Source organism: Apteryx rowi, unplaced genomic scaffold (assembly GCF_003343035.1).
Source record: "Apteryx rowi isolate R43461 unplaced genomic scaffold, aptRow1 scaffold_1238, whole genome shotgun sequence".
Classification (NCBI taxonomy): domain Eukaryota; kingdom Metazoa; phylum Chordata; class Aves; order Apterygiformes; family Apterygidae; genus Apteryx; species Apteryx rowi.
The window spans coordinates 1-14,348 of NW_020447462.1; the positions used below are offsets into that span (position 1 = coordinate 1).

Sequence of the window (14,348 nt, forward strand, 5' to 3'; positions counted from 1 at the left end):
AAAACGCGCCTGGATGCAATCCTGTGCAATGTGCTCTAGGTGACCCTGCTTGAGCAGGGGGGTTGGACTAGATGATCTCCAGAGGTCCCTTCCAACCTCAGCGATTCTGTGATTCTGTGATTTTGTAATCAATATGCCACTGGCTGAGCCTTGAATACAAACCGGGATATGCTTGTGGAGGCCTGGCTGTGATCCGTACTTTTCTCTGTTATGTGTGTTCCCCACTGCTCCCCCAAGGGCAGAAGGAACGGTACTTCTCCTTCTACCTTTTTGATAGTGTTGTGTTCTCTTATCATTTTCCACTATGGGCTCCAGGGATCTTAATACTGCTGAATTTAAAAAATGTCCATGTTCAGCACAGAATACACAACCCTTTTGACAGTAGAAACAGCCATTTTCCTTTTAGAGTTTATGGTTTCTGATGAAATCCAGTTACAAACATTAGGATGCACTTCAATCAAGTGCTGTGTGGATTTTGGATCCCATTGTAAACAAGACTGCTCATAGCAATAAATGTTAGGAACATTTGCACTGAAATCACACTGTCCCATTTTCTGCAAAATTGCTTTTACACATATATCATTGCTCTACTATACAGGAGAAAATATGTAGAGCATAAATATTGACATTTATATTGTCCATACTTGCACATGCTAAAGAAATCATTATTTTTAATGGCTTTCAATAAAGAATGGCTGTTGGAAGGTTAAGAGTGGGAACAAACATCTTAGCAGCACCACACTGTACTTCTGTTTCCTTGGAGATTCCTTTTAATGTAGAAATAAGTAAGGAAAACTCACCATTCATAGTGATGTGTTTTTCTTAACTCACACTTTTAAACAGAAAAGAAGTATGAATATGCCAATGTGTTATCCCAATGGTGATGTTATGCAACCTCACGTCAGTGATGTTCAGTATTTAAATACTTCCTTTGAGAATATACACTTATTTGTACACTGAATCCCATATAACTAATAACAATTTCATATTGCTAGTCATTCATTTATTATACACTCAATATTTCCCTTTGATGAAAGTAGTTTTGAATAATTTTCAAGTACTCGGACAAAAAACATTCACAAACCTACAAATCAAAAGCCAATCAGTATGTCTTGTATATACTCTAACATAAACACTTTGGTGGTCAGGGACATGTCCAGATGCCAAACAATTTTCTCATCTCATGTCAGTGGCATACAAGCAGACCCCTTGTTTCAGATTTAAGTCTGCATCCCAAAATCAAGGAGAAAAGTTCCAGAACAGAGACAACATCGAGAAGGCCTTGATACACAGTTTGCCAGAGCAATAGGCAGCTAGACCAGAGGAGCATCAAAGATGGACCAAAAGAGATGAAAGGATGAGAGAAATGTAATCAGACGGGTACTACAGGAACCCTGTTTTCACACAAGGAGGAACCAGTAAAAGAAGGCAATGGGAATAGTAAAAGAACAAGATAGCAATGGGGAAGGGAAAAAGTGAAAAACTGGAAAAGCTGAGAGCATACATGTCAGGGTAAGCTGGCTAAGCAATAGGAAAAGCTGGGGGAGAACAGCGGCACTCAGAAATGATGTTAAAGCATAAAGAAGCAAATGGGGCTGAGCCTAGACCCAGGAATTATCATGAAGAGGAAAAGCAACACCAGATCTAGTAAGTTTTGCTCCAGCTTCCCATATGCTACATGGCACTGACCGAAAATAATATATGATACAGTGAGGGAGTGATTTCCTGCATGTGATCTTGCAGAATATAGGCTTATTTTCCATATTTATGCTGTATTATGAGATTCTTTTACTCTGCCTTAGTGCAGAGCATAGTGAAACCCTCATTAACCAGGGACTAGAACTACATAAGATCTGAAGGAAAGGAAGATTTAAGATGCATTTACCAGTGTGCCAGACATACTTACAACACAGGCAAATTCTCCAGGAGCTGAGAAGGTTGGTACCTGAACAAGAATTTAAGGATCCCAGATACTGAGATTTACAGTTATATTTTTCCCTGATTTGAGCTATGCTTCTATCCTTTTTAATGAAGACGTTGTTCAAATCATTCAGTTGTTTGGGACAAAAAACAATGGTGCAGCATCTATCATTGCTTGAACACAGTGAATTTTGCAAAGAAAATTAAAAGTTGAAAATCTCATTTTGAAATAGATATAATTTGAATTGAAGCATATGATGGCACATCTCATCAGGAGGGAACCTATAAGAAATGGATTTGCCAGACTACCTTAAAAATGAATGCTGTATTTTTTAAATGTGGAATTATTTTCAAGAGAAATAATGTTCAGTAGAGGGAGCTGCAGGACTAAGTGAGACTTAAATACAGAAAAACAGTCATTGCAGTAAGGTGGGAAAATAAGTATTTACATTAACACATAGAATTATTAAACTGTACTAGAGAGTTTATTACCATAAAATGATTTAACTCTAGAAGTCTCCACTTCCACTTAGGATAAGGAGATAACAAAGGAGTTTATGAAAAGAAAACAAAGCTATATTTCTTTCTTTTTTGAAAGTTAGTGGCAATATTTGCAATAGGTAACTTTAGACTGTAGGTTCAGAGATTCAAATAACTCGCATTTCAGAGAACAATAGGCACAGTTATCTATGCTGTCTTCCATCCTGTTATATTTGTGTGCAAAATAATCTGCTTCTGCCTAAAAGCAAATCTTCTGCATGTGCAATTTTCCATAGATGTGTCACTTTATCTTTTAGACTCAGAATTCACTGAGCATTTTTTCTCTTGAGACAGCTCTGACAACATAGGCCAGTTAACAACACTTGAAACACTGCGCCATTTACAGATGTTTAATAGCCCTCAGTGTAAGTTAGTCTTCTCCACAGGGAACCATAGAGACACCATAGGGAAGACTGAAAAACAAGATCTTGTCAGAGGAAGATAAGGTTACAGCACAATACCTGAAATTATTTACAGGTCTCAGAACATGCCCAAGAATGCATCTACAGCTGGCCAACATTCATTTCCTTAGTCCCCAACCATGTCAAGCAGAGGAAAAGGTTCTGATATCTCAGTAGCCTTTGTTAGGACCTTGGCAGAAATCAGAACAAGGAACTGCAGTCTCCTACTCCCCTCGCATGTGTAAGATGTACTGTGTTAGAGTCTTTCATAAGGGATTGGGCTAGTCAGCAAACCTTTCCTCACCTTTTTTCTCTATAAGTTCTCATGAAGAAAATGAGCACAGTCTACTTTGCTAATAAATTTCTCCTGTGCTTTTTCTGAGCAGTGTTACAGGACAGATTTGTCCTAGACCAGTGAAGTTTCCTCCAAAAAATAAGGCGGAGTAGACAGCAATGGCCTTCAGTCCAAAAATTCAAGCAATTTATAGAGGTGCAGTGACTTTTTGGACTGCTGAGTCTGCATAGCCACAGATCTTTTGATATTCCTGCTCGTCTCATCCCTCTTCTGCACTAGTCCATTCAGAGGAAGCATTAAAATGAGGCATAGCCTCTGCCTGCTGTTCTCACTTTAATAGCCTCAGGGTGGACTCCTCCAAGGACAGATAGCAGTAGGCCTGTGTTTCTCCCTGGGCTCACTTTTCCTCCACTGAGTCTGTAAAATCTTTTATCTAGGAAAAATTGCACTAACTGAGACTCAAATTTTGTTGTTGGCCTACAGCTTTGCCTCCAAACAGAAGAGAACAAATGGCAAAATCAGCCCATCAGTCCATTCTGGTGAGGGAATAGGCCTATGTTTACTGTTTCCTTATTCTGCTACCAATATGTTGAGGAGTTTCTGAGAAACTAATAGGAACTTGCAGCTAAAGCAACACTAGGGTGTTCAGACTTTGCCCATTTTCCACCAAGATTCCAGCACTGTGAGAAGAAATGGCATTCCAAAGATGCCCCCTTCAACCATCTGAGAGCTGCTTATTTTATTGGGTTGTTTCTTTCTGGGATGGGGCATGACAGACTCTACCAAAACTGTAACCCTCAGAGTTGTTACTTGTTTGATAGGTATCACTAATGTGAGATATCTATTCTCAATACATCCATCAGAGTTTCAGACACCACTCTATGAAAACACGATACCTGATCTGATTGAAGACCTTATGCAGATATGTAAACCTTTTTCTGAAGCAATCAATACCTGTCAATACCAGCTTTCTGTCTAGAGTCACCTCTTTGATGGCAAATAGAAATCAGCTTTGAGCAGTTTTTCTTGATATCAATATTCTGTTGTCTTTTTCCTTGCCTGTCTGAATATTAATACTGTATAGGCAAAGAACAAAAGACTGAGAGGGAACACAATAACATAGGTAAGGGAATTTCCCTGAAGGGAACTGTTCTTAGTGCCCACTGTGAATAGAACAAGCAAGCTTAAATACAGGAAGGGAGATTCAGTTAAGATAGTAACAGAGTAACTCTAGTAACTCTAACTTTAAAGATCTTTAAAGCAATCTGTTCTGATAGTTAAACTACTTCACAAAATCCACATCTCTGAAAGCTCACAAACAGCTACCAGGAATGGCATAGGTATGTATGTGTGTAATTGGGCATTGTGGGGAAGGATGGTCTACATGACTTCAGATCCTCCATCCCTGAAGTTACAAGGTTTATGGGCAGATGCTTAGCTGGTGTGAATTGCTATCACACAGCCTTAACTTCAGTATTGACGTACTAACCTTTCCTCTTGCTGCCCAATCACCTCTTCCGGAAATATAGTTGCTAAATATTAACATGAAAAATAAATATTTGGCAGATTAAATACAATAGCCATTTCAGAATACTGCACATCACTACAAGAAATTGCTTCTGCCATTCTCCTTTAATGCCTGTTCTAGTGATGCTACCTATTTTCCTAAAGTTTGTGAGCAGAGGTATAAAGCATAACCATTATTATTTTTAGCAATGTGTCTTCACAACAGAGATAAAGCTTTTATTTTGCCTACCAACTGTAATAGTCAAACTTCAGGCAACCTACTCAAACCTTTAGTGCCAGCTTTACTGCACACTTAAAGTACACATGACCAGGTAATGCTCTCCAGCAAAATTAAAAACAAAAACAAAAAACCCCAAACATTTCTATCTTTTACTTTGTTTTCTTATTTCTTCTTTTTTTGTACTTTTCCTCTTTCTAAAATTTCTTTTGCACTGTTTATCTTCATTCTTTCCAGGATTTGATTTTTGGTCTCCATGTTTTTGTGTGCATATGCATGTGTGTGGGTGTGACTTTTGTTATTTTTCCACTATTTTTCCTTTATGAATAATTCTTTCCTGTTTTTCCTGTTCTACACTTAAGAATTATTTCTATAAAGTAGGAAATGAAAAATTGTTAGTCCTGTAACTTCAGAGCATCTGAAAGGCATAACTGATTGCAGGAAACCACCCCCCCCCTTCAAATTAATAGGACCAGTCATACACTAATTAAGAACATGCCTAAACCTTTGCAAGGTGTACGCTGCGTGTGTGTCAGAGGATAAGACAGAAGTCTGGGGTGACTGTGACTTCATTATGGACAGAATTAATTTGCTGCAACTTAAATTCCAGTTAAAAATCTGTTAAATGGACTTAACTATCCTGCAGTAAATTTGAAATAATAGCAGTGTGACTAATGAGAATAAAATGATGAATTCCTATTACTCTTTTACTTCATATGGATTAAGGGAGGAGTTCTAAGGAAATAATACTTGATCTTGAAGTTCATATCTGAATTGCAAGACAGAAGTACTCAGAGACATTTCTGATTCTACATACCATCTTCCAGTAGATGAATAAATGCAAATTTCTTATAAAGCTGTACGACATCCCTGCAAACACTGGCTTGTTACATAACTTCAAAAGGAGAATAAGTATCTCGAGTGCTGAAAAGCATATTCTCATACTGTGCCCACTGTTCATCTACAAAGAACATTTCACTTCTTAGTAGCAAATGCACTTAATAATAATGATTAAAGTGACATTTTAAGAATACACCTTTTTGGCATGTAACAGGTACTATTTATATTTTTCATGCTCCTAAGAATGGTAGTTTTCTCTGACTTTTTATAGTTTAGAGTTTTACATAATCAATAAAACTAAATTCTTGCATTATAACTAATTTTTCTTCTCCCCCTTCGATCTTCATCTTATATAGTTAGTTACTTAAATTTTTGGCTAATTTTACTAGAAGTCTAACCTCACTAGTTGCTTTTCTTCACTCTTGGTATTTGTTCACACTCACACTTGCTACCAAGTTTAGTCAACCCAAATGGAAGCTTATGAATTACTTCTCTGTCTGGTCTAATCTGCCCTTTTTGATTATACTGAGCTTGATATCCTTATTAGGAAGATATCTGGTGACAGACATTGCTTCAAATCAACTTGTGAAAAGAAGAAAAACACAGAATTACTGTACCACATAATTTTATTTTTTCAATGAATTCATTTAGCCTCATAAAACAAAACACATTTTCTAATCTTGAAGCCAGCAAGATTGGGGGAAAAAAGGAAAATCAAACTTAGTGTTCCCATAAATAGTTTCCATACTGAGACTACATTCAGAGAATAAACCAAGACTTAAAACATAAGCAGACACTACTTATGCAGCTCTCTTAAAAATAAACCGGACATATCATACAACTCACATATGGTGCTTTGTTGGTATAATATGCTACAGATAGAATTATTCAAATGCAACTATGTAGCTTGTCTACTAAGACATTTTATTCCTATGTTGCAACATCCTTACTATTTACTTTACACTTCATTATCATGCTAGCTAGAATTATTCAAATACAACTATGCACCTTGTCTACTGTCTAAAACATTTTATTCTTATGTTGCAACACACTTATTATTTTCTTTACACTTCATTACCATACTACAGAACCCCCTTTTCCTTCTCTTCTGGTGGCTTGTTTCTCAGAACGAGGGCCTTCATTGTGGGTTTCTTTGGAAATACCAAGCACACAGTTTCAGGTATTAAAGGTCTTCAAAGCTTTTCTGTATTCATTCACAATTAGATTCATCCTCCAATTTCCAAATAAGAGCCTCATAATTTGCTAGTAAACCAACCAGAACAGCTGGTTAGTAGTTATTTCTGATCTCAGAAATGAGAAAATGACCTGGATAGCTGTAGTGCTTCATAAATGTCATCTGTTGGTGAGCTAAGCACACATCTAATGTGCCCTACATATCCTACCAAGAATTAAAATAGCTTGAAATCTGTTTTTTTTCCCCAATACTCACTGATAGATCAAGCTAACTGTAGAACTTTTTAAACAGATGACAGTTTTACAAAATATTTCCATTTTTAGAACTGCATAATTTCATTTTCAGTGGGGTTCTTAGTTCAAAAAAGGTTTCATTTACTAAACATGGCTTTAAAAATATAGCATAAATAACATTTTTATGTTGTCTGAAAAACACTGGATTCATCAACATTTCAGCTCATTGCATTAAAGAAGAGAGTAAACAGTGCTACTTTTGGAAAAGTATTCAAGTATTTTCCTGAAATACTATATATAATGAAAAACAGATCCTAAACTTTGTATTACTGTACTTTAAGCAAAAATCATGTGCATGTGTTTTATCATATACAGCAGTATGAACACTTTGTAGCAATGACAGCACACCATTTTGATATTATGCAAGACTGGAATGTAAATCTTTTCAGTGGAAAAAAAATAGCCTTTTACATCAACTGTACTTTTAAGTGCTTTAGTAATAAACTGACCAATCATCAAGGCTTACACAGAGAAATATATAGGAGACAAGAAACTAATACAAGCTGAATGACAGAAGTGTCAATAAATATACATGAATAGTGAATCAGTAGCTGTTCAGACGCAAAAAGGAAGACGTAGTGGGTTTTAGAGAGATGTACATACTTAAAAAAAAGTTAGAAGAGAGCAGGGGCTAACTTCTGATCCTCACCAAGCAGGCATAAATCTGTAGAAGCAGAGCAAAATTTAGCCCCAAGCCTGTACACAGAACACGTCACAGTACACAAATTAACATACAACTTAATCACTCCACAGCTGTACAGGATAATCTGGTTTTGCTATAAAAACAAATCAGCATAGTAAAGGTGATTTGTCAGATTCCAGGTTCTTCCCTTGACTTCACAATGTGAATTATTTTGTTTCATATTTAGTTAAATAAAACATTATTTAAAAAACTTTGAATCATTAAATCATATTTTTAAACTTAAAATTCCAACATCTTATTTTACAAAGACAATTTAAAGTATGTAGTATAATCTCCAAAGAACTATGCACTGAAGAGGGAAACTTTTCATATGATAAACGTTTTTTTTTTTTTTTTAATGTAAAACTTGCTGGTGTTTTATAATATATTTATATTTTTCCCTTGCCTATTCTTTCCTGGTACTGTAGGTATCCCTGTGAGCTGCTTGCAAGATATTTCAGTTGCAGTGTGTGGTATTCGGTATCATCCAAACAGTCATAAAAACCCTTTATAACCCCAAAAGTAGCATGCAAGGAAGCATTTATAAATAGGGTATATAAGGTATGATGTATATACAGGTGTGCTTTTTGTTTTTCAAAATATTTCTAAACTCTTATAATTATTTCTTAAAGCCAGGAATGTATCTCTGAATTGCATTGATAAGTTGCAAGGTATAGACAGAATTACAAAATGAAAGACTTTACTCAAAAAACTGAGAATAAAATGATGTAAATGACAATACTAACTTCCAGAATTTAAGTCATATGCAACTACAGAACACTCTCAGCAGAGAACATCATCTTGGACACCAATAATATCTTGTCTTGATGTCAATGGGAAATCCAGTATTTTATAGCATTTAGATATTATTGCAATACAACTGCTAAATTAGCTTTCTAGAAAAGCATAAAGTATTTGTTACTGTGAATATATACATACACCAATCCTCTCTTCTCTAACATACATAACTTAGATTACATTACTCCAAGATGTATTTTAATGATTCAGAATCTTTTTTTTTTAAAAAAGTACACAGATGAAATAAAATGTCTAAAATTATACTGAATCCATCAAAAAAAATTCAAATTTTAAAATACTTGTCAATTTGACTAAAATGCATATTTACTCAATTTCCTTGAGCTTTTATTTTTTCTTCTCCTCATTTGAGGAACAGTATCTATAGTAATTGTTCAACTCTACTCTGGTTTCTGGAAGCTTCTTTACAGTTTTCCTCGATACCCCTTGCAAATAGCTTCATTAGCTGACAGTGAACCCTGAAAAACAAGGAAATCAAATAATCAGAGTATTTTTTATTAAGAAGTAAATGTGTACTATATATTTAATTCAAATAATCCATGCATTTCTAGCAATTGGGCAAAGCTCCTTGCTTCAGACTGCAAAAACATTTTCTTATTCTTGATACAATCCTCCCCTGTAAAGAAGGCTGGATACTTCATACATTCATCACTCCTGTTACTCCTCTTCTCCACACAGAAAGTTCTACGGACGCTTTGATAAACAGGTCTTATACTATATACACTGTGTTTATAAATCTCACTTTGGACTGCTAAGAGATTATGTTTTAACCGAACACTCTTGGATGTAAATATCTTGTGTTGTATTTTTTTTTCATGCTTAAAACATCCTTAAAATTTCACAAACTACTATTTCCTTCTGATTTGATTTGATTTTTTGCACAATTGTAGACTTCTTTCTTCACATGCCAAGGTTAGAAGTAAGACTCTGTGCGTAACAAAATATTCAAAGTATGTGTCACACCCAAAATTTCTGCTAGTAGATTGTTTTAAAAAAAACAATAACTTCAGTTCTCCAGAGACTTTTTTTTTTTTAATAATCAAATCTGTGATCCTTCATCTCTGATTAAAACAATTCCTAGGAATAGAAGTAAACATCAAAACTGGATGATTTTTGTTAGTTTTAGGAAGAATATGAATGATGATCTCAAAGTAAGAACCATTTGAAAAGTACTGTTTCAGAGCCAACTGTATATTTTAAGGTGTCGTCTAGCTTAAGGATAATATTTTAATTTTAAAAATTTTTTTACCTTTATTTTAGTTTTTTAATAACATATTTTTAAATATTTTATATAGGAAAACTGAAAGCATTATTGGGAATACTGACATCTCTTACAGACCTTATCCAGAAGTCTGCAAATTTTTGAGTAGGATTAATATCACCCTATCCAAAGAGAAAGCTGTAAACGCTCCAGTGTAACTTCATGTGGAATTTGCTCAAAGCTGTGCAAGTTTAGTACAGAAATGTAAAATTTGAATTAGTGTTCTTTCTAAATGTTCATATCCACAAATATTTGCACTGAGTTTTACTGAGTAGTCAAGCAGGCCTTCCAGATGATTATCCCATTACAGAAGCATCCATCAGGTGGCTTTTATATGCATTTTAAAAAGTGAAGAATAATAATTGGTTTAATACGAGAAACTAGTTCTCAGAGTAATGAGGTATTCCATTCATTAAAAAAATCTTCCCAACAATAACTCCTTAATAACTTCAGCACTTCAAACATGCAATGTCAATTTCTAAGAAGTAAGTAGGACCATATATATATGTATGTGCGTGTGTGTGTGTGTATATATATATATATATATGTATGCATGCATGCATGTGTATGCATATGTATGTATAAATAGATATCTCAGGGTGATCATTTTCAATATACGGTTGATATATTCTTTTAAAAAAGTTACAAAAAAGTAATTTTACAGTAGACTTGTATTTGCTATGCAGGGGTACCTTCATCAGTATATCTCTCTCTTTTACCTCCAAATCCAAAAAGGCTTAATATCTCTTCTGGTACACACAGAGAAAAACAGATGCTCACCTCACTTCAATTGCTGAGCTATCCAGAGTTTCTCCATCACAATTCCAGGTGCTATTAGCAATACTGCAGCAACAGGCTGGATGATCTCTGCAGAACCGGCCAAAATGTTTCTTTCCTATGTCCGTGACATCACTTTCATTGTCTTCCAAAAGCTTTGATGTAAATTGAAAACTCTTCACCCGATAAACATCTACAAATGAGAAGTCAAACTACAAAGAAAAAGTAAAAATCAACACAAGCAATTACAACTAGCTGGATATATTTGATGCATAGAACAACTCAGCAAGCAGCATTTTGTATTCAAGAAAGTCTGTCCACTCCAATTTTCTAGAGAAGCTTCCTTGAGATATACAGTGATTTGTTTTAAAAGACTACGCAACAAGTCAAAGAAAATTATGTGAAACTGCAACCTGACTTTTCAATGATACTTTTTAAGTAGCTACAACATTGCCACTTTATACATAATCAGGCAACAGGTTCTGAGATTATGAGTAAACGGGTATATTATTTTAAGATGAAATCATAAAGTCAAAAAGGCTTGGACTAGACCAAACATTGGGGAAGCACTGGAATGGGAATTTCCCTTGTCTGGTTTTTGGGATTGCCACTGTGGCTGTAGTATAAACATCAGAGTTGAAGGGATCTCCTATGTCAGTAAGTATCATCTGTAGTTAACCACGAGCAAACACCTGAAGTTATCAAAACTCCACACTTTGGAGCAGCGGCTCAAATACACAGGCATACACAGATATACAGGCATACACAATGTCCTAGGGTATGGTATGAGGAAATACAGGAAAGAGATTCTATAGCAACTCTTCTATGGAGGATGAAGGTAGTAACATGAACAAGTGAGTTTAATTATTCCTTTTATAACTAGATATGCCATTATTCCACTGTTCAGACAATCACCAGAACATGTTAATAATATCAAGTTGTGACAAATATTAAATGTGCGCATTCCCATAGCTATGCATACACATATCACTGATAGCCATAGCTATGTTTTCAACTGATACTACACTTAAAACCACTGATGAACCTTCCCTTGTCATTAATCCTAACAGCTGTAACAACATATGTGAGGAAGAATTTTGAAGCTGAATGCATAGAACTCATGTCATGGTCACCTATATGTATTAAAATACTGCAGAAAGCCTGCAGTTTATGATCAAACTGCAGTTCTGGTAACAATATTCTAAACCACAGTTTACAAAGAGTGAATTATTATTCCTCACTACCTCAGCCGCATCATTTTGCTGTGTTTTTCACGCCAAATACAAGTGCATATAAGTGATAAACTCATTTTAAATAGCATCCAAACAGCAATTATTTGGAAAATGTTATAAGATAAAGTTCAATTAGCAAAGGTGGAATTTGGCTATGACACTATGGCTAAAGTTCTGAGTTAGCTAAAATGTCCTGGGATTTTCTTTTTATGGTACACATGATAAGATTATCTCAGGCAAAATATATGAGCATTTTTTAAAATCTGTATTGCAGATGTTTTTTCTGTCATATAAAAATGTCAGTATTTACAACTTATACAGCCTCTGAAGATTTCATAGTCAAACGGAAAACACACCTGATCATCTTGGTTTGTATGTCTGACAAGATACCTTAGAAAATCAAATCTGGAGCATTTACGAACTAGAATGAGGTCAGCTGAACCATCTGCCAAATGAGCTGCTGGTGAAAGACCTTTTGGACTTCGTGGACAGGCACAGCTCATATTTACCACATTGATAGCTAGAAATTTTCCTTTAATAACCTTCCATTCTTCTTCATCTTCTGAAACACATAAATGAAAGCAAGCAAATAGGTTATTTGATTTACTCACAAGAACAGTAAGAAGCAATCATTCTTGGCAAGTTAAGTTTTTACTGGGCATGTTCCTGCATTGTCAATACATAGCTAAGTTACTTAAAAAAAATAAAAATAAAAATCAATTTTTCATATATTGACAGAAGAAGTTGCTTCCTCCTTTCAGAGATCATGCTTATCTACTAAAACTTCTGACCATTTCTGCCATATGCATGTCAAATTTGGGACCAAAGCTATTTGAGTAAACCTATAAAACTTCAGGCAGGGACAAGACAGAGACAGGTCATAACTTTTGCAGCTAAAAGTTGAGGGGATTTTAAATTTTAATCTTGCTCTTCAACATGTTAATCTTAAATAAATAATGACGTGGACATAGTGGCTTAGCATTTGCTTTCTAGACCAGTATCCCTATTTTTCTTCAATGCCACAAGCTATATTTAAAAAAGAGTGGTAGAAAGGGAGGATATGACTCAGGGTTCAGTAAGAACCAGAATGTAGCAGATCAGGAGTCCATTTTTGGTTTTTGGTGTTATTTTTGTTTTTTTTTCACCCTAATTTCTGCAGATGGAAAGTATTAACAAAGAGTTGAACTTGTCTGTGCTTAAATCCTTGAAGATTCCTGGAAAACAATACAGAAGACTATTTTCAACGAGTTTAAACTATGCTGTTGGAGATTCCACCAAGACCAAGCTTAAATGTGCAATGGCATGAATACTACCAAGAGGCAGAGAGATTTTCTGGAAGAAAGATCTGTTACACTGTCAGGCCCTGCACAGAGTTATCGCCTAAAATTTCTTTTCTTGTATGGGGTAAAAACAGATAAAAAAAGCCTTTGCATTTTTGGATTACACACATTTTCCTTCCTCACTACAATAAAAAAGTCAAAAAGCAGCCATAACACTCCTTTTCTCCTCTATATGTAAGTGGACTCAGATATTTAAAATGAACAATTCCACTGAACTAATGATTTCAGAATAGTCTATGGTGATGCACACGGTTCTAAGACTAGCGCTAAGGAGTGAAGTTCCATTACAGATGATGAAGGCAAAATTAACAAACAAAAAAAAGACAAAGTTTATTTATATAAACTTGTTTAACAAGTTTCATCGAACTATGGTAAGGTAGAGGGTTTGAGGCATATTAACTAACAGGGTCTTAAAAATCTAACATTATGTTTTCAAAGGGGTTCTTCAATGAGACTACATATGACATATATGCTATATATTTCGTATGTCCTGAAATTCTGATAATCTTTACTGTCTTAGTTCTGGAAACTTCACATTTACTTTAGAGAATTATTATTATAGTTGCCTAGATAATTTTAAAGTTAGATATATATTCTATGCTGCGTTCATTCTGAGGTGATTTTTCCAAGCTACACATCAGGAAAAAAAAAGTCTGGAAAATATTCTGTAGCTCTTCTTTGCTCTTTGAACTTTTCTAGTATCCTTGAATTTTTTATTTATTGCAGCCTCTTACCCACTCACTCTTCAGCAACAGAACTATGAAAGATGGAATGCAAGGAACAGTAGAGTAGTATTACAATGTGACAGAAGACAAAGGAGATTAGAAAACTTTATTCTTTTTCCATCTAGAGATATCCTCTTCTATCTCCTGAAAAAACAGATCAGTAATAAATCAAAGGGAAATACAGCTTTGCTGAATTCAACTTTTTGCATCATTTACCAAAGTGGTTTTAATATCAATTATTCTTGCTTCAATGCTGATCTTCTTTCATGTTGCTTTTGAACAGGACA

At 35.0% G+C, this 14,348-nt stretch overlaps 1 protein-coding gene across 9 annotated transcripts in view; it reads right to left on the reverse strand.

The window, feature by feature from the left end:
• Positions 1-8,963: 8,963 nt before the first annotated feature.
• CERK (ceramide kinase) overlaps positions 8,964-14,348 on the reverse strand; it is a 46,062-nt gene continuing 40,677 nt past the window's right edge. For 7 of the 9 annotated variants that reach the window (XM_026055566.1, XM_026055568.1, XM_026055570.1 and 4 more), the window contains 3 exons: positions 12,353-12,558; positions 10,768-10,976; positions 8,964-9,184 (listed from right to left, as the gene is read on the reverse strand). In XM_026055566.1, the coding sequence (XP_025911351.1) occupies positions 9,088-9,184; positions 10,768-10,976; positions 12,353-12,558 (512 nt within the window). In that variant the 3' untranslated portion in view covers positions 8,964-9,087. Of the gene's footprint in view, positions 9,185-10,767; positions 10,977-12,352; positions 12,559-14,348 lie in introns of those variants that run through there. The other 2 variants (XM_026055567.1, XM_026055573.1) reach the window with 2 other exon arrangements.